Here is a 25,632-nt window from a genome sequence, read left to right as displayed (position 1 = left end):
TAAGACCTCAATCGCAAAAGTGGAAAATTCAGGCTACGATTAGGCGAGGTGGAGATACCGGCCTAAGCCGGGTACCAAAGAGCCCATTCCACTGACAAAGATTTGGAAAACCCACAGGGCTGTAGCAGCTTTAGGATGAGATCTTCTACGAATAGATTCATCGCTGGCTCCTCTGAGCGTTCAGGGACTCCAATTATATAGACATTATTGCACCGCAAACCGCCTTCATAGTTCTCTATTCTGGTCTCAAGAGTTTGTGTAATCGTATGTAGCTTGACGACTTGCGTCTTGAGGACTTCTGCATCACCCTGAAGGACAGTAGTAGAGTCCTCCACCTCCTTCATTTGCATGCCCATATTACGGAAATCCACTAGCGAATAGGTTTGCCTGCAAACAGTTTATCACTCGAGGCTGGGGATCTGCCCCTGTGTAGGCCTTCTGGTGATCTCTGCTTTCTAAGCTTAACAGTCCACAAATCAACTGAGCATTGGTATCCCTGTGGTGTAGAGAGGCCAGATCAGAGGTCTGCTTGTCACTGGGGATGGATTATGTACCGGATGGTCAGGGGGTTTGGTTGATGGCTAACCGGAGCCGCCCTAGCAAGTGGCCATCTTGTTAGGCAGTTGGCCACACCCCCAAGCTAGACAAATAGTTGAACACCTATTTTACAAGTGATTAAAACCCAATACAAGGACGAAGTCAGACTTAACATTAAGGAAAAGTAATTTTGAAAAAAGTTATCCTTTACCAGCCTGAACTATCAAAAGGCTAATTAGCATAATCACCCACCAGCTCTTAGCCAGCGAGAAGCCTTTGAGTAGGTATGAAAAAAGTGTGAAACTCCTCCCAGGAGTAAACAGCCTTACCTGAATAGTCCGAGGACTCCTCTGAGCTGGGAAGAGTATGAAAGATGTGGGTCTCATTTTCAAAGCATTGTGGCAAATCCTGCTGGACATGTTTGCTGAGACACAAAATACTTGAAAGGGAGAAAATATGGTGTCTAGACCATTCTTGTGTATCCACTGTCTGGTTGCTGAAGGACCCTGCTTTTGTCCTCCCACACTTCTGTCTCTGGGTTTTACATGCAATACTTAAGGTGCCCTCAAGGACACTAGATGCCAACATAATAGTTGTGAATACCTGGTCTGGTTGCGGAGGTACACTGCTAAACCTGAACAAGATCAGAAGAGGTCTGACCATCCGTCTGTGACCTAAGTGAAGGGCTGGATGCGCTTCATCTTGTACTCTGAACAAAGAGGAGATCTTTAACCCTTTTGGTGCAACGCGGCAGGTGCCTCACCATCGCCGTTGCCTGCGCCAATTGAAATAAAGCTTTCTCCAGAACCAGGTTATGGATTTTTTTTGTGTTGGATGTTAAAGTACAGGAAATGCTGTCTCCCGCATGCCACAACCGCCCTGCAGGGTTGGGGCCCCGACGATGGGTGTGTGCGTGTGTGGGTGTACACACCCACCTACACTTTAAAACCAACAACCTATCTGCCTTCTACATAGGATAGTGTTTTAAAAAGGATAGTTTGAGGCACTAGCAGAGATGGCCTATCGTTGGATGAATGCTGCCCAGGCACTTCATCTGGTTCTGGAGTCCAGCTCTGAGGCAGTGAGAGAAACTGCCATCTTTCTTGCATGGTATGCCCCCACTTTTTGCAGAATTGCGGATGTACTTTGAGTGTGCCCTGGGCTCCTGCCAATCAGGTACCCAGGGCCTATGTTCCTTCCCTAAAACTGTGTTGAAGCCTAAACCCAATTGGCATCTCTGGTCACATGTCAGTCCCTCGTAAATGGTACACTAGGTACCCAGGGCCTTGTGACCAGAGAAGGCCCCCAAGGGCTGCAGCACTTAATGTGCCACCCTTAGAAGCCCTGTACCCTGACACACTGCCCTTGCAGAAAGGGTGTCTGGGTGCAGAACAAAGCAGTCAATATGGCACACCTGTGTGCCATGCCCACAACACTGCCCTGGCATACATCAGCCACCCCTCTAGCTGGGTGCCCTATGCCAGTGGTGTGGGTACAGGTGCATGAGCCCTGTGCCCCTACGGTACCCAGGTCCATTCCTGGGCACTAAGTGCAGTGCTGCCATTTAAGAGTATATGGTGCTGGGAGATCGTCAACACGAACTCCACAGCACCATGATGACTACAATGAAGACTGAGAAGTTTGGTATCAAACTTCCCATCACATTAAACCCGCACTGATGCCAGTGTGGGATTTAATGTACAATGCACGACAGAGGGCATCTTGGAGATGTCTGAGGGGCTGCCTAGGCTGCCACACCGCAGGCATGTTGCTGGACCCCTGGGTAGAGAGCCATCCGCTCTCCTGGGTCTTCAACAATGCACATCCTGGGCGAGGTGCTAGGTCTCCTCCCCCAGGAAGGCAGGGGAAGCTTCAAAGGCATGCCGCCTTTGTGAGCTTCTCCAGGCCACTTGCTTTACTCAGCAACTGGCCCCTACTGGTTCTGACACCCACTCTGGCGGGAAGACTGGCAGAAAACCCCAAGGAAGGAAAGGGGATGTGCCAGCCTCTGCCAACCCCACCCCTCAGGTGGGGGAGGCCAGGTGAAGCACATCTCCAGGCTCTCGCCATCTTGAATATGGGAAACCCTGCTCAATCAGGACTAGGCTACTGCCCCCATCTCACAGGAGTGAGGCAGGATAGGGGATGTACCCACCCCAAGGAGGGGACCCATTGGTCCAGGCCCTTTACCTACCTGCAACACCCCTAAACTTAGTATTTAGCAGCACATTGAACCTTCCTTCTCAGATCCAGATTCCGAAACAAGAAAGAAGAACAAGGAACAATAAGACATGCCAAGCTGCTGCTAACAAGAGGAAGACACCAACTGATTTGGCCCCAGCCCAACCGGCCTGGCAACCCTCGAACCTGCTCCTGCTAAACCCCAGCATCTCCAGTGGTCAGCACCCTCAAACTCCAGAGGGCCTGACTTTGTGACTAACTACCTGGGACTCCCACGAGCAGTGGTACTGCTCAAAGCAAGTAACTGACCCCTGGCATCAGCCAGGAACCGCGAACCCTGCACAATCTGAACCTGCCAAGCCTGGCCTGTGCTGGAGTGAACAAAGACAACGAGGACGTCCCCCCCCCCGGCAACTGTGACCCTGAATCCAGCACCCAAGGACCCACCTCAATGCCTGCAGCCTCAGAACCAGGGACCCCTCCAACCGCAACCAGCAGAGGGTAAGATTTCCCAACACCAGAAAGCACCCCTGCACCCGGTGCCCTGCGGCCCCCTGTGCCCAACTTCTGGGTGCCTACCTATCCTCAACCTAACCTCTTGTAGTGGTGGTCGCACCTGAAGAATCTTCGTCCCCGAGATTGCAGCCTTTGTTCGTTCTTGAGCTTCTCCATTGAGCGCCCGATGGCTCAAAAGCACCCTGCACCCAGCCGCCCGAGTGCCCCTGGCAGTGCAACTTCTACTCTAATCTACCTCCCCATTTGCCCTGAGCAAGAGACCGGGAGCCCAGCTCCCACAGTCGCGTGGCCTGCTAGCCAACAACCACCAACCAAAGGCCCCCTGCCTCCCATAGAATAACACTGGGCTTAACTCACTCTGCACCCAGCTGCCGCGGAGTGTGTAACAACTGTACTTACCTGACCCTGGGAGACCCCACGAGTCTGTGCCCAGAACCTTAACTCTGCCAGTCGAGTACTTACCCAATAGCCAATAACTCACTTTCTTCCATAGGGTAACATTGACTGGTTTCACTTGGAAATTCTTCTGTCGAGTTTTGAAACTTTAAAATATTCATCTAAAAATCAGCCGAATTACGAAAATGAATTTACTCACTTGTTATCAGGAGAGATCCCAGTGCTGGATCTTGGTGCCCAGCACTGACCATGAAAAGTAATTACAAACGTACTTACCTATAACTTGATTTTCCTTCCATAGGATAACATTGGTGATTCTATGTGAAAAAGTTTCTAAGTGTCAACTTTTAAAATACAATAATGTTCCTTAAAAATCACAACTGTAACCAAAACGCTTTTACTCTGTTTACAGGAGATGTCCCAGGACTGAATCTAGGATAGAGTCCTATGGTAAGAAAAGTAATCCCTAAAGTAATCTATTGCATTTAACTAGAAATTCCCATTGAGCTCAATGTCATATTGTGTTTGCAATTGTGTTGCCTATTGCAACAACTAACTATTGCATTCAAAAGTCTATTGCCTATTGAAAGTATTTATCTAAAACCATCTCATTCTGAGAAAGTACATTTTGATACCTATTGTTGGTTCTACAATAAAACCACCATATATTTTTATACAAAACCACTGGCCTAGAGTTCAGTTCTTGAGTGTGTGAGACCATTTGCTGACAGTGTGTACAACAAATGCTTTACACTGTCCTCTGATACTGCTCAACCAAGCTACCACTTTAGCGAGTAAGGTTATATCTAACTTTAGCCTCTGACAAACCTCTGGGGACTGTGGACTCTGTGCACACTGTAGCTATTTGGGAACAGTATATACAGAGCCACTTTCTTACAGGCAGGATCAGAGACTGAGACAGCAGATACTGAGACAGCATCTGAGGGAGAGGACAATGGAGCAGAATCTAGGAGTGATTTTTCAGTCGGTGCAGTTCCATCAGATGACTCATCGTCCAGCGATTCTGAAGGAGACTGTCAGTCGTGCTGTCCCTTTGCCAGCACTGTCTGTGCAGCAGGACACCCATAACAGGTTAGAGCAACCCAGAGTGCAGGCACGTGCAGCCGCAAGCACAGACTGAGTGCTGTCTTGGCAGCCTCCCAATTTAGTTCAGCCCAAAATTCTGCCTTTCACTGGTGACGCTGGATGTAAAGTAGATACGTCAATTTTGCCAATTGACTACTTCCATCCCTTGGTGTTGACTTCCTAGATGAAATTGTGCAGCAAACAAATTTGCGAGCCTAACAATTTCTGAGGGAGCAAGGAAGCACTCTTGGGCCTCATTCTTGGGCCCGCAAGTAGACTCCCACTTCTCTAGAGGAGTTGAAGATATTTTTGGGCCTCACGCTTAAAATGGGGGTAGTGCATAAACCAACCTTGCTATCCTATTGGTCTACTCGCACGGTTTGGTTAACCCCCATCTTTGCACCATACATGAGCAGAGATCGTTTTTTGCTATTGCAGCGCATGCTGCATTTCAAAGACCATTCTGCTGCATTGCCCCGGGACCATCCAGACCATGACTGGTTGTTCAAAATTCGGCCCGTCGTGGAACATTTGTCTGCCAGGTATCCAGAGGTTTATATTTGTTGAGTCCTTGATCTTGTATAAAGGGCGGCTGCTGTTTAGGCAGTACATTCCAAGCAAACGCGCTCGCTATGGCATCAAGCTGTACATGCTGTGTGAGAGCTCGACTGGCTATGTGTACAGCTTGAATGTATACAGGGAAGGACAACTCCTAATCCTGTAGGTTGCCCTCACATGCTAGGGGTCACAGGAAACATCATATGGGAGCTTGTCCAGCCACTTCTTCACAAAGGTTATAACCTTTATGTGGACAATTTCTATAATGGAGTAGAGCTGTTCAGTGAGCTCTACAAAGCTGGCACCATGGCTTGCGGTACAATTTGTCGCCGCAAAGGATTCCCGCAGGAGCTCGTTTGCAAGAAGCTCCAGAAATCCCAGAGCACTGCGTTGCGTTCAACGAACTGCCCGCAGTAGGCATGACGTGTACGTGCTAACTACAATGGATGCTGAGAGCACTTCCCCTGTCACGGTTTGGGGTCAGATGGCAGAAGTCCACAAGCCCACCTGTATACTTGATTACAAGTAAATGGGCGGAGTGGATAAGAACAGCCAGGTTCTTCAGCCATACAATGCAAGTCGTAAAACTCGCACTTGGAATAAGAAACTTAACGCACCTGATCCAGATGGCAACATACATTGCGTATGTTGCTTATGGTGAGACCACCACAGGAAGACTCGCGTCTTTCCTTGACTTTGTTGTCTGTGATAGAAAGTCTTACTGCTACAGAAGCAGCAGCCTCCACTTTGTGTTATGGAGGACATGGCAAGGCAGCAGGAGCGACACTTTGCTGATACAATTCCTGCAACACCCAAAAAGGAGCGACCATGTCGCCGTTGTAAACTGTGCTCGATACAGGGAAAGAGGCAGGAGACTCGTGTTTACTGTCCCCAGTACCCAAGTAAGCCTTTCCTCTGTTTTCCTACTTGCTTTGTCTCCTCACACTAAAGCAAAATACTAGGAAATTGACTGAGGTGGAGCTGCCAATAGGTAAACCTTAATTGGTGAGAATGGATACCTACTGTCTGTGGGCCACTCCTTCACTATGCAAGCAGCTGCCGAATATTTCTTCCTCTATTTCATGAAATCATGGACCTCAACACCTTTATCTGCTTTCATAACCTGGTGGTAGTTCTGTTCGCCAATTGACAAGTGCATTATAGTCCCCATGCTGCACATACTGGTGGACAGAACATATGCCACGTTGTCATGGAGTACCTGTGTTCCACATTCAACCGTTCTTCATAGTATGTTCTCTTTAGAAAGCTTTTGAAAACTTTCAGCATGTTTGCCTTAGTTTCAAAAGTAGATATGCTTGCTCAGATTGAGAAATGTTTGTGCCATTCTCTGGCACCCCCCCCCCCCCCCAACTTGCATCCACAAATTGGAAGGCGTTGGATAGAGCATTGTGAGAGCATTGTTAGCACGTGACCGAAATGTTCACTCAAGCAGCTAGAGATGAAAGGCATTAGTATAGGGTCTCTTCGTAATTGGACAGGATTAGTCATGACTCTGAGGATGGACCCACGAACGGGTTAGAACAGCTTACGGTAGGTGTGCTTTCCGAGGAATATTGCAAAAGTTGAAGGCAGATAGTAAAGGTAGTATAGATACACGTCCCGACTTAATCTTCACCCATAGATTCTAATCCATTGCTGCCACACTCACACTGAACTAACTGTAGAACATATGGGTCAATGCTACTTATCATGTTCATTCTCCGTTAGAACTTAGCAGATGGTCAGTCTGCTGTATGATAAGTGCATTACAGTCACTGCACACAACGGTGGTTTGGACATGTGAGACGTCACGGACTACCCTTGTTTCACATTCATCCTTTCCCCCAAACTTGCATCCACAAACTGGAAGGAGTTGGATTTAGCATAGTGAGTGTGCCAAAGGCGCATGAAAGACAGGTCTTCCTGAGCCTCATGTGGCTGTCTTGGAAGCCAGTAGTAAAGGCTCACTCAGCATGTGTTTGGTAACATTAAGGAAGGAGGGGGAAACTGGACAGGTGATAATGTAGTCAAACTCATTAGGTCTTGTGGCATATGAATGTGATGGGCCCTTGCATGGTGGCAGTACGTTTGTGTGAGTGTAAGTGATTTGGTTGTTTGGGCCCGTGGCTGGCGATATGGAAGTCGTATGTGGTGTGTGAATGACGTGTGAATGGACCATAAAGCGGTTGGTGCCATGACAAGGCTTTATGGCTCACCTTCAGAAGGCTTGGCTTCAATATTTTTACACTTTTTTGATAATTAATTGTGCTTTTCAGCGTTTCTGCAGTTGCTAAAACCAACAGGTGTAAGTGGTGGATAAGCTTCATCAAAATAGTGTTAGATATATAATTGTGGCGGTTTCATTGGCCTTTTGTATTTTTTTTTTGTCAAAATGGGTTGCAGGGGACTTTCTGGCCTAGCTCAGCCGTCACCTAGGCAAACCTTCACATTTTTGAGTAGTAGACAAAGGGGGGTGGGGGGGGGAGCACAAGGGTGAATGACTTGTGTGGCTCTCACTTTTTTTTTTACCCAACATACCTCACATTTAGTTGAAAAAAACCTCTTTTTCCACACGTGTATGGGAAAGGTGTGGGATCCTTGGGCTGACACAAATTTCCTACCACCTAGCGTTCACCCAGGCCTCCCGATAAAAATGGTTCCTCCCTCGTGTGGGAGGCCCAAGTACTCGCAACAAGCTAGGGTCCAAAACGTATTGAGGTGACATCAAAGTTGCCCATCACAAAATGTTTTGGGCCGTTACCGGTCGCAGGTACTTGGGCCTCCCACACGAGTGAGGCACCATTTTTATCGGGAGACCTTGGGGAACGCTGGGCGAGAGGAAATTCATGTCTGCCCGGAGATTCCACAATTTTCCCACACCAAAAAGGAAGGAAAGTGATTTTATTCAGCTAAATTAGAGGTTTGCAAGGGATTCTGAGTAAGAAAACGGGGGATCCACGCAAGCCATACCTCCCTTGACCCCCCCCCCCCCCGGGTGTCTAGTTTTCAGAAATGTGTGTGTTTGATGGGTTTCCCTAGCTGGCCGCCGAGCACGGGGCCAAAAACCGAGGTGACTCTCCCCCGCCCCCTCCCCTTGCAAAACCAGGTTGTTGTGTGATAGGCAATTTTGATGTAACCTCAAAACGTTTTGGGCCGTTACCTGTCGCGGGTACTTGGGCCTTCCACACAAGTGAGGTACCATTTTTCTCGAAAGACTTTAGGGGACGCGGGGTGGGTGAAATTTTGTGGATCCACGCAGATTCCAGAACATTCCACCGCAGAAATGAGGAAACCATTATTTTGGGACAGATTAGGTTTGCAAGGGATTCTGGGTAACAGAATCTGGTGAGAGCCAGTCACGTCATCCCATGCTGGATTCCCCTGGGTGTCTAGTTTTCAAAAATGTATAGGTTTGCTAGGTTTCCCTATGTGCCAGCAGAGCTAGGGTTCAAAAACTACAGCTAGGCACTTTGCAAAAAAAAAAAAAAAACAACCATTGGCATAGCCAATAGGTCTCGCTTTTGGGACCTTATAAATGTTTACCCATGCAACAAGATGTTGTTGCACCAAGGCTATTGTGCTACATAACTAAATACTTATAAGGTCCCAAAAGCGAGACCTATTGGCTACGCCAATGCTTGTTTTACATGCATAGTATAAGAAAACTATCATACATAGCTCCTGGGCATTCAATCTTCAGATATACATATAGCAAATACATAAGGTCTGGCAGCCCTCTGAAATATGCGGATGGGAGCTTCAGTGAAACACGGCAAACCAGCTGTAAACCTTCCTGGGAGCACAATGCAAGTATTCCCCTATTAAAAATGAAGCAAACTCACGGGGGGACAGTGTCGTGGCCGCCCCTGTGAATAGTGCACACCTGGACTCTCCGGACAGTATATTAACGTGCGATCAGCTGGCTGTGGATTTGGTCTGTTCGAGGTTTCGGATCTGAGCGGGGGGTGGTGGCCTTGTCCCGTGCGCGGTCTCCGACGACCCAGGCAACGTCCAAGCAACGGTCGCCCGCCCTGGCTGATTCCGCCTTCCTGGGCCTGGTGTGCAGTGTAAATCCTGGCTCGGCATCGGGAAAGACGATCCTCCCTAGAGCTGACTGTGTCGATCTTCAGAGCCCTCTACCCTACCTGTGTGTGTCGCTTCCTGAGTTTTATTGGACACTTCTCTTCCTGGTAACATTGGACATGGCACTGGGACGAGGGGTATGCATGGGTGGGTTTGCAAAGAGTGGCCAAGGATGATGCTGACCCTTCCGAGGTGGTCACCTACTAGGCGGGCGGGCTCGGGAGTTGTGTGCTCTCATGGCATAATTGTTAGTGTACCAAGTGCGTAATCCTCCTTACTCCTCTTTGACAGGGTCGATTTTGTGTTCTTTATTGTATGCTTTATGGGAAACCGTGTGGTGCGGGAGGGAGAAACCGGGGGCGTGTTTTGCAGGCCCTCCTCCAGTTTATTAATACTCTCTCTACCCCCCCCGTCTGGTGGGGGCTCCTTTCCCACTTCTTTTCTCTGTTCTTCTATATTTCGGGTCTGGTTCCGGGGCGACAGGCACACTGCTGGGGGGGGGGGGGGGGGCGTACTCATTTGCAGAGGTGCAGGGTGGGGGGTTGGGGGGGGGGGATCCTTTAGTCTTTCACCTCCTTTTTCTATGGCCTCCTTTTCTTCTCTTATCCTTCTTTGTCTTTTTCTGGGATCAGCATGGTAGTACTCCTTTGTTGTTAATCACTGCTGTTTCCGGAGTGCCATAATTTCCGTGGAGTTTCCTGGGTCTTGGGGCAGGGGGTTGCAGGCGCAAATGGCCGTGTCATTCCTCCACATCCTGAACTTACTGTTTCAGCGTCATTGCTTAGATAGACTGCTGTGTATGGTTTACGTTCATCGTTCTGCCTGCCATTTTTCGCTGCTGGGAAACTGTTTGGCACCTGATCCTTCCATCCTTTTCTATTATAAAATGTAAACCTTTATTATCCTGGTCTCCTACCTGGGCTGTTCAGAGACTGGGAGTATGCTAGTGTCGAGATTTTGCTCCCCGAGGTACTGATTGTGATAGACCTGCTTTCTGTCATTCTGATTGTTTAGCGGCCGGCCCCGGGGGTTGTAGGCCCATATGTGTAATTGCTTGAAATGTCAATAAAGGTTTTCAAAAAAAAAAAAAAAAAAAAAAAATGAAGCAAACGACTTACCTACAAAAATCACCGTCAGGGGAGAACCCTGTGACTGGGATCCATAGGTATGGTCACAGCCACGCCTGTGAGGGAGCTATAGCATATACAGAGATAACGTATACAGGAATACAAATTCCTCTTAGGGAAATGACCAGGTGGTCTAAGGTAGGTCGGCGAAACAGGACGCGAGTTTCGTATTAAATACAGTTAACAAACCAGCAAATCGAAATTTAAAATAACTTATGGCTCCAACAGTCCAACACTGTGTGCAACATGAACACCTAGAGAGCAGTTTGAAGCAGACTATTTTGGAAAGAGTCAAATCCATTAAAGGAAGGGATAGTACCCCTTACCGTAAAAGAAGGGATATTAACTTTTAGAAGACATAGCTCCCTTCATATTTTGTGCGTTTGGCATAATAAAAAAAGACTATTAGCCATTCTCCCAGCCTCGACCGCCCCACTCACGCCTGATCTAAAGTGAAGGCATTTGATTGCATTCCATGTGCGCTTTAGTAAAGTACTATGGAAAATATTCTGCGGCTTGCCTGCCATAACCCAGGTTAGACCTTAAGAGTATAGACGCGGACAGTACCGCCTACAAGCCTCCAAATAAGAGTTCTTACCATGCTCTTACAGCAGGTTGATAACGTCATGCATGCTGATGGAAGGAGCGGGGCCATTCCAGCCGCATGAAAACGCCTCCATGCCCTGCAACCCGTGGCGCTGGACATACGGGTGACTTAAAAGCATCACAGCGCACCTCAGAGGGAGGCCACTCCGGCTCAATCAACGCACATGGTGCTGGCTTCCATTTATGGTAACTGAGGGATTGGGAGAGCGGGAGCCACAGTGCTGAAATGAAGGGCAAAGCAGTGGAAAAGAGGGTCCACCAGGCCCAGTTTTCAGTTAGATGTCCGCAGTGACATGCTGTGACTCAGTGTAGAGAGCCAATGACTGAAGTGGGATCATCTGTTAATCCATGCTGTAGTGGGTGGCAGCAGAATGTGAATGGCTCTACAAAAGACCAATGGATGAAGAGCGCTGGCTAAAACTCCATATCATTTTTATAAATAAAATAGTTTGGTGCAGTTTGCTTTAATGTACCCAGAAGACTGCTTTGACCTCGGCTTAGACCTTCTAGGAAGAAACCAAGAACTACTGGAAGCGCATGTGCTCAAGGAGGATAAATGGCAAAGATGCGATCACTGGACTGTGAACGCAAAGACTGAATGTTTGTAAATTGTAATGTAAATTGATACTTGTATAGCGCACTACTCACCCGCAAGGGTCTCAAGGCGCTTGTACGAATACCGCTGTGGAACCCATCCTGGCTTTCCCTGTGAGGCGTCCACTCCTGGGCACCCCCAAGGTGGAGGCCAGGCATCCTTAGCGTTGTGGGGGCCGTTGTGGAGATTAAGCAAGCTATTGCCCAGAGTTGCAGAGTGGGACTCCATGATTGGAATGGCACCGAAGCGAGAATTATCAGGTCCGTGGAATTTTTTAGCCCAAGACCCGCCGAGGCGGGGAATTGAACCCTGGTCCCGGGCTAGACCTCTGCATCAGGGTCTGCCGCTCTAATCATTGAGCCACACTTCTTCACATGTGCAGACATTGCCATAAGGAATCATAAGATTTCTGAAGGGGGTGTGAAGAAAGCCATCATTTTAAACAAACATTTAGAGAGGCAAAGCAGGATATAGTCTTATACAGTGGACAAAATTACTCTTTTTGCATCATCAAGCCATATTTTTTATTTTTTTAAACTAATGCGGTTGTGTTTTTCATCTGTAAACCGGGACACTGCTATCCAGGCACCGCAACTAGTGCTAATTAACTGACTAATAATAACTTGGTGAATTGGTTAAAGCACCTAAACGGCACATTTAACTTACCTACAAGTCCCTAGTACATGGCACCCAGTGTACACTGAGCCTGTACCTTACATGTCACTATTGGACTGTAGCAACTATAGTGCCACCACTAAAGTGAAAATGTAAAGCAGGCCTTCGGGCCTGGCCCTGCAGCCTGAGCGCGCAGTTTTAAAACTGCAAATTTGATCTAGCAAACTCAACTTTTGCCAGATACCTGCTTTTCTAATACTTAAAAAGCACTCCCAAGGTAGGCCTACAAGTCTGGGTGCATGATATTTAAAAAGGACATGTGTACTTAGGTTTTACGTGTTCTGGCAACAAAAAATCTCCAAAGTCGTTTCTCACTGTGGCAAGGCTGGCTCACCTGTAGAAAACACTGGGTTACATTATAACACCTTAGAATGCATAACTGCAGTTTGGAAATAGCTGGACTCCTGATTCAAGGACTCCAATTAATAGTAAATTTAAAATGCAATCTAATTGTCCACAGATTTAACGGAATTCAGTGGACCTGCAAACTAAGTATGGTCTGAGAGGGCAGAGTGGAGCTTTCCCCGGATATCTCTAAGCTGAAAAGCAAGCAGGAGAGGGTTAAATAAACTAATGTTTGAAATATGCCGGTGTTCCCCTCAAGCCTTCTATCTGCATGGTGCACCCCCGAGGCTCTTGTCACTCCAGAACAGACAGTATCCGGTTGAGCTTTAAGCCGAGACATCTAGAGTAATGTCCCGACATCTTCACCAACCATGACACAGTCGCACCCTTCAGGTGCAAATACCAAAGGAGGGGATATGGGGACAAGCTTTTGCAGCAATGACCCAGGAAGTGGCCTCACCAGCCCCGCTCTCCTGCAGAGCAGAGTAGGCCATGGTGTCTACAGAGGTCTGAGGGGAAAAGGAGAGGGGGCGGGGTCAATGAGCCAACTCAACGCGCCTCCCAAGGGGAGCGAACCTGAATTTCAACAGGAGAGCAAGAAAGGCGCTGTAATAGCAGACATTCCTCAAAGTTGAGCTGAGCAGAACTATTTAAGATTCGGATTATCGGGGGAGGAGCCTAGCGCGCAACCAAGATGGCCGCGTAGGTGCGAGGCTCCCGAGGACCTCCGCGACCTCCTGAATTAATCCTGGCGATATCCTGTCCTTGTTGAGGGGACTGTGTTGGGGAACCGGAGCTGAGGCGCCACCCGTTTTTTGGGCTCGAATCGGACCCCGGACGCCGGTGGGAGCATCGATCGAAGGTTGTGGCCTTCTCCTCGCCGGCCCCCCGGATTGGAGTAGTGGGGCGATCCGGGGACAAAGTGAATAACAGCGGCGAACGGGGCTGGGCGACTGGCGTACCCCGCACTTTCACTTTTGCGCCCTCCTAGCTCTCAAGCGGGGTCGGACTGCGGAGCGGGGTGTGGTGGTGTGGCCTTGTCCAGGAGCCCGGCTGACCCGCCGGCGGTGGGTTGACCCGCGGTTCGGTGGTCGCCCCTGCCCCCCCCCTGGCACCCGTGACTTGGTATAGCGGCCCGTTTGGGGTGCTTGGCACGACGGTGGCAGAGCCAGCATGTCCACCAAACAAGATGGCGACCGGGCGAAGGTGAAGACGACCCGCCGTGGCACGGCGCACCAGGCCAACAGTATGGACCGCTACACGCTCCAGAAGGGTTCTCCGGAGACATCGCGTGCATCCCCGGTGGGCCCGACGGAGGCATCCGCTCATCCGGTGGATCTGACCCTCCGGGACGTCATGGGCGCCATCGCAGAGATGAAGGCCTCGGTGGACCAGCGTTTCGACACCTTAGCGCAAAAAATAGACTCGGTCCTGGTGGATGTGAGCCTTGTGAGGGCAGACTTGTCCAAAACAAACGACCGAGTCGACTCCCTGGCCCACACCACAACGAGCCTCACGACAGACGTGGTGGCCCTCCAGAAGGAGGTGCGCCGGCTTGGCCAGGCGAGCGCCCTGATGGACCGGCGACTGGAGGACTCCGAGGGTCGGGCCCGGAGGAATAATGTCCGTATTGTGGGGGTGCCGGAGGGACGAGAGGCAGAGGCGGCGGATCTTTTCGTGGAAGAGTTGATCCTGACCCACCTCCAGCCCCGGGGGCTGAGTAAGCTTTTTGCGGTGGAGCGTGCTCACCGGGTCCCCGGGGGCAGACCTAAGACTGGTGCCCCGCCGCGGCCTCTCATTGCCCGGATTTTTAATTTCCGGGACAGAGATGCTATCCTCCAGACCTCCAGACAACAGGGACCGGTCAAGCTTGACAACATGGAGGTACATTTCTACCCAGACTTTACCCCGGCGGTCCAGAAGCAGCGGCAGAGCTTTCTTGGTGTTAAACGTCGCCTAAGGGACCTGAACCTCAAGTACTCAATGCTCTTTCCAGCTAAGCTGAGGGTAGAGGTGGATGGTCGCACGCACTTCTTTGACCGGCCCGAGGCGGCTGGGGACTGGCTGGACACTCTGCCTGGAGATCGGGGCCGGGGGGGCGGGGGGGGCGCGGCTGGCGAGGAGGGCCCGCCGGAGCAGAATTGAGGGGTGACTGCATAGGCCTTGCTCTGGACGTTGTTCCTTCACCATTTATTGATTGCGTATTTTCCCCTCCTATGGAGGTCGTGCGGGGTCTGTTGGGGGCTTCCCTCCTCCTCTGGGGGACTAGTTAGTATTTTAGCTATGGGGCGACAGGCACACTGCACTTTGGGGGGGCTGTCTGGGCTCATGCAGGGGTGCAGGGAGGGGGGAGTTTTGTTGGGACCGGGGGGTGGGGGGGGTGTGTTTGTTAGCACCGCAGGGCAAACCCGCTACTATGTTGTTGTTTCTAGGATGCTCGATGGGGGACGACCGATTGTTTCGACGTATGATGGGGGTAGGGATTTGGCTGTGTTGTCATGGAATGTTAACGGCCTGGGGGATAGGATTAAGCGTGGTGTGGTCCTGCAGTACTTAAAACCTATTTCACCAGATGTTGTCTTCCTGCAGGAGACGCACCTTATAGGTAACTCCTTTCATGCAATGAACCGGCGGGGATATCGTTTGGCGGCCCATTCTGGCTTCACCTCGGGCTCGCGGGGGGTGGGTATTATGATCAAGAACTCGCTCCCGTTGGAGATTGATGAGGTGCGCCATGATGAGAGGGGACGCTACACGGTTCTGGTGGGAAGAATGGAGGGTAGAGTGTTTATCTTTATATCAGTGTACGTCCCGCCTGGGTTACAAGCCACCACATTTGCGGACCTGGGGCGCCTCCTTCTGGACCTTCCGAGTGGCCTGCTGGTGGTTGGAGGGGATTTTAATGCGGTAGCCTCTGGGTCTATGGATCGCCATCCCCCTAGGGACCTCCCCCGGGCACAGGCGTGGCTGCCCGGCCTTCTGGACACGCTGGGCCTGGTGGATTGCTGGCGATTAAAGCATCCTGCATTGCGACAGTACACCTTCCACTCGGGTGCCCATGGTAGCCTCTCGCGGCTTGATTACATCCTTGTCCCGGCGGCCCACGCAGGGAGGGTGGGGGAGGTGCGCCATCTGGCGCGGGGTATCTCAGACCACTCCCCATTGTTGTTGCATCTCGATGTCTTCCCGAGGGGGGATGGCAGGGTGGCCCCAATCAATGCATGGTATTTGCGCGACCCCACCATTCGTGCTGGTTTGATCAAATCCCTACAGCGATATTTCGATGAGAATGTGGGGTCGGTCTCTTCGGCCATCTCCCTGTGGGAGGCATTCAAGGTAGTCCTTAGAGGGGAGGCCCTCTCCTTTATCTCCCATGCCCGGCGGCGCGAGCGGGAGGAGGTGACCCGGGTAGAGGCCGAGATTGCAGAACTGGAGGGTGACCTGGGAAGCGGGGTAACAGACGACAAGTTGCATGTTCTACACCTAAAGCAGGCGGCCTATCGGGCCCTCGTCACGGAGGCGGCCAGGGGCCTCAGTAGAGAGCAGCAGGGGCGATTGTATGATGTGGGTGATAAGGCTGGCAAATTGATTGCGTGGTTGGATAAGAGGGAGAGAGCGAGCCGTGTGGTGCCTTTGATTGAGAGTGTTGATGGTGCGTGTGTCACTGAGCCGGAAGCCATTGTCTCCTGCTTCGCGGATTACTTCCGCGAAGTCTACTCCCCGGTTTCCCCCTGCTCGGAGGCAGACTCCCATGCCCTGCTTCGGGACATCGCACTGCCCTCCCTAACGGTGGAGGACAGGGATTCGCTGGACGCCCCTCCCACCTCGGACGAAATTGCCTTGGCTATTCGCTCGGTTGCATCCGGCAAGGCCATGGGCCCCAATGGTATTCCCATTGAGCTCTACAAGCTACGCCCGGATGTGTTGGCGCCCCACCTGCGCGCGATGTTCCTGGCGGCCCACTCGCGGGGTTCCCTCCCGCCGGACCAGCGTCTAGCCACAATTGTGGTGATCCACAAGGAGGGGAGGCCCCGTGAACGGGTCACATCCTATAGGCCGATTTCGCTTTTGAACGCGGAGCCCAAAATCCTCGCCAAGGTGTTGGCCAACAGGTTGGTTGGCGTGGTGGGCGATTTGGTCCACCAAGACCAATCTGGCTTTATACCGCACCGCAACACGGCGCTCAATTTGCGGCGCTTGCACGGGGTGCTCGCGCGTGTCCCATTTGTGCGGGAGCCGGCCATCTTGGCGTCCTTGGACGCCACCATGGCGTTTGATACGCTTGAATGGCCATACATCTGGGCGATGCTGGCAAAATTCGGGTTTGGCCCGGGTTTCATTAGCTGGGTCAAATTGCTATATTCGGGCCCATTGGCGCAGGTGGTAGTGAATGGGCGAGTCTCGGCCCCATTCGCGCTGGGGAGGGGTACGCGACAGGGCTGCCCCCTGTCGCCTCTCCTGTTTGCCCTGGCCCTGGAGCCCCTGGCGGAGTGGCTGCGGTGGCACCCTTCTATCCGTGGTCTCCGCTGGACCCCCGAGCATGAGGACCGTGTGTCCCTCTATGCTGACGATATCCTTCTGTATCTCGCCTCCCCGCGTAAATCACTGATCGTCCTGGTTGATGTTTTGCGTTCATTCGGTCGCAACTCAGGCCTGGTCATCAACTGGGCGAAATCCTGTGTATATGTGCTTTCCGGGGAGGCTCCGGCCCTACCACGGGACTGTCCGATCCAGATTGCCTCCCAAGGTTTTCGGTACCTGGGTATCTATATCACTCTTGACCCGGAGGCCCGCTATGAGCGGAATTTGTTACCCCCCCTCCGGCGTTTGAGGGAGGACGTGGTGCGCTGGCGGCGTCTGCCGCTCTCGCCGCTCGGCCGAGCGGCCTTGTTTAAAATGATGTCCCTGCCACGCTTCCTCTACGCCCTCCAGAATACTATGGACTTGGTCCCGGCACGCTATTTCCGTGAGGTGGAGGGCCTCCAGCGGCGCCTGTTCTGGGACGGGAGGCCGCGCATTGCTCTGGCTAAATTGACGCTCCCGTGGTACGATGGGGGGGTCGCCCTCCCCGACATTAAACGGTATTACTGGGCCTCCCAACTAGCTGCAATTAATCATGGCCTTTACGGGCCCGCCTTGAACCCGGCATTTGAGATGGATAAGATGCTCCTGCCCGGTGGCGATTACAATCGAGCGCTCTACGCTGGCGTGCCCGACTCCCGTTTGACGGGACCGACGCGTGTTATGGTGCGTGTCTGGCACGCGGCTAATGCAGCTATGGGGTGGAAGGACCGTTTGACCCGGGCGTCACCGCTGTATGCGTCTGAGAGGTTGGGCTCCCTGTGGACGTCGAAGGGCTTCGAGAAGTGGGACACGATCGGAATCAGCACGGTGGGAGATCTCTGGACGAGGGGGGGATTCAAAACTTTTGAGACGCTGCAGGCGGAGTTCCAGCTGCAGGGCAGTGAGTACTTTCGGTACCTACAGGTCCGCCATGCGCTGGGCTCCGTCTTCCCGGATGTCGCATCCATTCCGGAGTCTTCCCCCCTGGAGGACAGAGTCCTAGATGGCCATGTCCCGGACAGCACGATCTCCCTCATATACAAAAAACTGATCAACGATAGATCGTGCCTGCTTACTAGTCTCCGCGAGGCTTGGGTTGCCGACGGGCTGGAGCTGGACGATGAGGATTGGATTTCCGCGGTGGCCTCTCCGAAAGAGGTGGCCATCCCGGCTCGCCTTCGTTTCGTCCAGCTCAAGATCCTTCACCGGGTTTACGTGACGGGGCCAAGGCTTCTGCGTATGGGTTTTGCTGGTGACGGAATGTGTAAGCGTGGCTGTGGTGCGTTGGCGACTTTCATGCATATACTGTGGGAGTGCCCGAAGGTGGAGCGATTCTGGCGTGGTGTGCATGAGGTCCTGCGTGTGGTGACGCGTGTTGCGCTGCTGCCTGAAGCGAGGAGATGCTTGCTGAATGTATGGGAACCGAATGACTATTCGGTCCCGCAGACGCGGTGGGTGACTCTGGGATACATGATAGCCAAGCGCGACATTGCTCAATTGTGGGGATCCCAGAGGCCCCCTGCGGTGTCGGCCTGGAAAGAGCATATGGATTGGTGTATGTTTCGTGAAAAGGTGGTGTATGTGGCGAGAGGTAAGCCTGGGGCGTGGGTGAAACTCTGGGGCCCCTGGAACGCCTACCGCGGGGGTATTTGTGAGCCACCACTGCTACCGGCTGCCTCGCCTGCTCCGTCTCCCTAGATGGCCCCCCTCCCTCAGCCGCGCGGTCCCCCAGTCCCTGATCTATTCCCATTCCCCTCTCCAGAGTTCTGCTGCTGGTTTGGATCCCCCACTTATGGAGCACGTGCTGTTATTTTGGATCGCGGGTTGCCCTGCGGGTGTGGTTTTTTGGTGTTGTTTTGTTTCAAGAAAAGGGAACCGTACTGTGGGCTTGGAGCTGTGTGGCCTGCACCATTGATTACTCCTGTTTCACTGCTCTGCCTAGAGACTTTTACTGTATGTGTGCAATATGTTTTTGTCATTCTAGCGGCCGGCCGGATGGTTGTAGGCCCATACCTGTAACTTTTACGAACTGCAATAAACGGTTTCAAAAAAAAAAAAAAAAAAAAAACAAAGATTCGGATTATCTGCACTGGTTAGCCAATGGCTCTGCAGATAAAGGGGTATCCATGTGAACTCAAAGGAGCGGGAGCAGCTCAGACTGGCAGTGACGCGTGCAGCTCCACGTTCAGCACTGACAGCAGAGAAGGTCTACACCCCTTATGCGTGGAAAGAAACCACTCAAGACCCGCATACAGGGATCGATAGGCAGCAGGTACTTTCTACTGTCCCCTTTCAAAGCTTGTGTGAAAGCATCAAGCAAGAGGACGACAACCTATAAACCTCGGTCGAATGTGTGGAGCAAAACACCTAGAGACTTTGGCACACGCAAGGGTAACTTCTGCAGTTTAGACAGCACATTCTGCAGAGTCATTGGTCACGGAGTATTTCCGTAGATTGTCTCACTATCAAATAGAGATCTATATTGAAGGGACACAAAAAAACAGTAGGCTGCCACCAAAGTTAATATACACAGGGATATTTTGTGTGTGCACCACAACCAGTGATGCACGTGTAGAGTACATCATGCGCCAAAACCACGGTTTTATTTATTTCCAATTAAAAGTTACATAGCATTGTGCTACAAGGAAAAAAAAAACAAGCTTTAGTAAATGCATTAGGCTTCGCAAATGTGATTAATAATAAATTGTTTTTTGTTGCAAGTGGTAGCTTGGTGAATAGTTGTGAAATATAAATTGCTGAAAGTCTGAAGAGTTATGACCTGTTTTTTTAATAAACACAACATATCTGTTTACAAGAAAGAAATGAAACAAAATATAGAATCTAAATTAACTTCAGGGTCAACAGCCCATATTAAAAAGTTCATTGCCTATATAGTTTACCAGAGAAATTATCTGCTACAGGCTGACATTTGGCAAGAGAGGAAACACCATTAAACGCGTAGTTAAAACACTTTGTCCTATAAATGTTAGTCAGTCTGCAATGTTCATTCCCTTTTGTGGAATAATAAAAGGTGAACGGGCTGGCAGCTCAGATGCATGCCACAAATATCCTACATGAGCATAGGAAAAGCCATTTGGTGTAGTACAGAAGGGTTTTAGAACACCAAAAAAGTCGCCCGGGTGTCTGAAAATCAACAACTACTTTGGCCCTAATAGCATGGGAATACAATTCAGTTTGGCGGGGGGGCCTTTAGGAGAACATGCCGCATCGGCCCCTGGCGGAGTCAACACGACCATCTGCTGAAGCCTCACAAGACAGAAGAGCTGGTGTGTCAAGGCAGACACTGAACTATTTGGCAGAAACGGGTATTTTAATTTCCGTGCAAATGATCAGTGGACAGAAACTCATCTCTTCTTTCTATTTACACAGACATCAGGCAGCGCCAAGTCTCGCTTTCGTAATCTGATTCCACATGGGCTACGCTGGCAAAATGTAATTTAAAGGTGCGAGAGTCCGAGCTGCCAGAGTGCAGCCAACAAGAGGTTTACATTCTAGAAATCTAGACATTTGAGCCCAAAGAACCCCGAGTCACGGTAGAGGGAAATCAAAATATAACATGTTTACTACGGGAACACATGGGAATGCAAAGCCATTAATCAAGCAGGATGGCTCGGTCTCCCTTCACGCCCAGGGAGGAGGGAGATGCGAGCAGAGCATCAAAGGGCTGGGTGAGAAGGGAGGGTGGAATGCAAGGGTCAAAGCGGCGAAAGTAATCAAGCAGAGCATCAAAGGGCTGGGTGAGAAGGGAGGGGGGAATGCAATGAGCAGAGGAGCAGCTGTGCACGTGCATGTGATCGTGCACTCAAGGTTTAGGCCAGCCAAAAGACTGTGGGTAGCACTTTGAAAATCCCACATATAAAAGGTCTCTTCGAGCCTTTGGCTCGCGAGACCTAAAAAGGTCATTTTTCATTGGGACAATGTGGTGTGTTCACATTGAGTTGAGCCGTTTCCTGTCGTGGGCACTATGCCTACCCACACAAGAGAGGTACCATTTTTTAATCGGGAGACTTACGGTAATTCAGTTTTGTAAAGCAACTATTACCTATTGACTTTCGATGCATTTCTGCCTTCCAAATGAAAGAATGTAAAAAAAAAAAAGTTTGAAAAATGACCAATAATTCACATGCTAGTATGAGTATTCCCAATTTCGGAAATGTGCAAATAGTAGTTTCTAAACTCTATTTTGTTCCCATTTCAGAAATACATAGGAGTCTTTCATGCCGAATTTTCCATGTATACATTTTCCCAGAATAATTGCTATATACCCGGTACATAAAAAAAAAAAACATTGTAAGAAACTGCTCAGTTTTTGGCTCTGGGTTCATCGGGTTCTAGGTGAACCTGCAAGTCCTATATATTCCCACAACCAGTAAGGTCCAGTGGATGCAACAATATATGCTTTCAAAGAGCTGTCATAATTAGAAGTTACAGGTGAAAACGTTGACACAAAAGGCTGTTTTTTTTCCCACTAATTTTCCATTTTTCCTCTATTTAACTGTTAGTTTCTATAAAGAAACCTTTACGGATTTATAAAAATGACCTCCTGCTGAATTCAGCATTTGGTCTACTTTCCTAAAATGTATAGCTTTCGAGGATCCATTATTGCTTTCACAACCATTTCTACCATTAACTGGAAGGAGGTTAAAAGCACAAAAAATAGCAAAAATAGGTTAGGTCCCAGAAAAATGCCAAAACTGTAAAGATTTTTGGTTTTCTGACAAAAGTCTGTCAGTCCCTAAAAGCTGGGAAATGGTGATTAAACCCCACAACCCCTTTGATACCATCTGCAGGGAAAAACCCAGACGCTTTCAATTGCAGCACTCTCTCCCCCCCCCCCCCCCCCCCCCCCCAAAAAAACAAAATGTAGGTGTATTTTGGCTATTTTCTGTGACCCCTCCAGGGGAATCCACAAACCCTGGGTACCTTTAGAATCCCCATGATGTTGGAAGAAAAGGACACAAATTTGGCACGGATACCTTGTGTGGTCAAAAAGTTAGAGGCCTAATCGCGTACTACTACAAATAGCCCCAAAAAAAAGGGGGGGGGGGGGGAGAGCAGCTAAGGGGGTGAAGGCCGACAACCTGTGTGATAACACAAATACAACAAGCTGCCTTTTCCTAGAAGGACCCAGCTGACTAGTAGCAAATGGACTTACCCTGGGGTTTGCCGTCAGCCTTTGCTGACACCATAAATTTAACTTCCATTTCCAGAGTCCTCTTCTGTTCTTCCACAGATCCAGTAAGTGTTCTGAGGAGGGTGTCAGGGGATGCCACATTTAGAAATGGCACAAGCTAGTCTACAGGTGTGATTCAAGTGCACTCAAGCACCAAGAGGGAAAACCTCAGGGGCAACCCTACCCACTTTTCAGCAGTTCCCATTTGTCCTACTGCAAACAATCCCACAGTGACAATCACTCTCAAAATCCAAGGGGAAGTTTTTCTCTACTTGTGCAGATCCTGTGCGCCAACTCAGAGTTATGACCAGGGTAATGAGCAGTCTGCTCCTCTGTGGTCACTCAAAACCCGTTCTGGGGATAGCTTTCCTCCCATTGGGTCTGGTGCTAGCTTCACTAGGAAGGCCAACAGCTGGGTCTTACCAGAGGTCATCTAGTATTTACTTGTGACAGGGAAGGCCCCTTGGAAGTAAATTAAGTTCCTTGCCCTCCCCAAATAATCTTGCTAAGGAAAGAACACAACCAACCACTCCAAGGGCATTGCGTCTCCTCTGGAAGCAGTAATCATACCTCATTCTGGCCAACAAAGGCTTGGTAGCTGCTGGAGAGCTAGTGCAAATAAAGCAGCTTCAGACAGGGTAAAAGCAATAATTCTTAAAGATAAATTTCGAATATATTTGAAGTCGGACTTGACCATTAGATGGCATTTTAATTAAGTCTTTAAAGGAGTCTGTAGCTGGTACAGGTCAATAGTTGTACAATAAAGTGTATGATCTATAACTCGATGTTTCCTACATACCAGCAACGCCCTGACTACTGACTGCCATTTTGGGACTAGTGACTGATGGAGTGGGGATGAACATGCCATTTCTATTGTAAAACAGGTTTCACCAATATTATGCACCCTACCTTCTGTTAAGCAAGGTGGGCTTAAAGGTGGCTTATTTAATATTTGAAATCGGGGTTTCCTACCTGTGTTCGACAGGTGTGGGAAGTAGGATTCAGGCTGCTGACTAAACATACTTGGTGGCCTGAAGCCAGGTTATCACGGTCACTATAGTGGATGGCACAATAGGTGCTGCAGTTCAAAAGTGACATTTAAGTCTGCATGTCATGGACATATTTCTGGAGCTGGGTGGAGGATTGTGCCTTCCCAATTTGTATGAATTCTGGCGGAATAATTTCCAATCGTTCATTGATAACACTACGCACTTGAAAATTATCAATGAACGATTGGAAATTATTCTGCCAAGATTCATACAAATTGGGAAGGCACAATCCTCCACCCATCTCTAGACTTACCCTATAATGGCTCTTGGGTGTAGCCATTTGTGAGGAACGTGCCACCACCAAGATTGGGCCCTGACAACTGTAGCACAGAAGCCCTGATTTCTCCACCCACCAGAGCAAACCACATGGATATATTTTTGTACTATGTACACTAGAGCCTTCTAGGAAATGTACGTGTGCCAAACCGGGTTTAAGCCAACTTTGACACGTTTTAGAGGTCAGACCACATATACATACACTGGGTGGTTCTACTTTACCTGCAGGGGAGAGCCCCTCCCCCCCCCAAATAAACCTGTAGGTGACCACCACCTAAAAAGCACTGTACAGCAGCCTGAATCCTCTAGGATAATGGTTATTAACCTTTGCTCCGGGGACTCCTGGGGGCCCGTTATGCCTACACAGTGGGTCCTCAACGGCTTAGAATATTAAATATTAACGGATTAATGTGTGAATAAAGATGCAAAATATACAACTTACATTTTCAAAACATTCTGTAACTGAAGGAATTTAAAATTGGGGCTAAAAATCAAATTAGTATTCAGATTGATTTGATGGAGATTTTTTAAATAGGTTTCCAAATTAAGTAAAATATTTAATAATTTGTGTGTTTGTTTTATGAAGGTTTCTTTATTGGTTGTGAATTTTGCGCTTCAAATCATCCAACAAGATGATCATTCGAAGGAGGATAGCACAATGAGGGGACAATATTAAGTCACAAAAAATAAACCATTTGGCTTCATTTGGTGCAGATAGAAAGGAGTTGGCAACACATAACTAGGTTGCAACAACAAGGAACACAGAGCTTTGAACCAATATCTTTCTAGCAATCAGGACAAGAAATAAAACCACATTCTTTGCACACAATCTTTTGTCGATTGACACAAGCATACCTCCTTCTCCAATGACTTTTGTTTCTTCAGCTCTCGAACAAAATCTGAATCCTTCTCAGACTTACGACTCAAGTTTGGCTGAAAAAGTGTAACAGCAGAAGTCAAGATTTACAGCAAAAAATGTTAGTTTCTAAATTAGTAATATAGTGGAGTAAAAAAGAAAAAAAACACCAAATTGGTTGCTGTTTAAGGGTGTGTGCAGAACTGCAAGTTAAAATAGCCCCTTCACAATATATGTTCTCATGGGCGAAGTTTTACATTTCAAAGAACTAAATCAGATAAGGAGGGAAAAAAAAGTTTAATTCAGATCGCACAGCAAGCAGGAAATTAAGAGTGCCACAACATAAGACCTGTGTCAATTAGGTTGTATTATTGAAAATGCTACACAACTGGTAGGTTATAAAAGTCTTCTTAAATGCAGTCTGAATTAGTCCTCATCACGGGGGGAGGGGAGAAGAGGGGCGGGGTTGCTGCACGCTGTCCACCACCATGGTTTGGCTGCCACCTGTATACCTCAGTGCGATGGCAAGGTCCCAATCTATTGTGATCTAGTGGAAGTACTTTCTAGCACCTTGGATCATGAGTTTAACATCTTGGCCCACCTCCAATACCACAGGCTACTAACATTACTTCATCTGGTGAAGATCGCACTACACAAAAAAATAAAAACGGAGCATAAAAGACCAGAGGAATGATTTGACAAATACAATACCACCACAATGATTGTGGTCAGACAATGCACAGTATATCCCAGAGAATAAAGCCCACTCTTCACACAATCTAGCTATGCAAGACGCGTAACGGAAAATTCTTAAAGTTATGCCAATAAAGCTAAAGTAATTGAAATGTTGCCCAGGCCTATTCATCCCCCACAGACACTATCCTGTTCTCGGAAAAGTGATTCCTATCACTCATTAACAAAAGCCACAAACCCATCTTCTCTTTGCATATCTAAATATCTCGCACTGAACTGCAGAGACCCCACACATC

The 25,632-nt window shown here is 49.3% G+C and overlaps 1 protein-coding gene across 1 annotated transcript in view; it reads right to left on the bottom strand.

Moving 5' to 3' along the window:
- HMMR (hyaluronan mediated motility receptor) overlaps nucleotides 1-25,632 on the bottom strand; it is a 415,301-nt gene that overhangs the window by 313,473 nt on the left and 76,196 nt on the right. The window contains exon 4 of the mRNA XM_085617832.1: nucleotides 24,643-24,720. Coding sequence (XP_085473958.1) covers nucleotides 24,643-24,720 — 78 coding nt within the window. The remainder of the gene's footprint in view (nucleotides 1-24,642; nucleotides 24,721-25,632) is intronic.

This window comes from Triturus cristatus, chromosome 7 (genome assembly GCF_964204655.1).
Source record: "Triturus cristatus chromosome 7, aTriCri1.1, whole genome shotgun sequence".
Classification (NCBI taxonomy): domain Eukaryota; kingdom Metazoa; phylum Chordata; class Amphibia; order Caudata; family Salamandridae; genus Triturus; species Triturus cristatus.
Note: the sequence above shows the minus strand (reverse complement) of the source record. Positions and strands in the feature narration are given on the sequence as shown.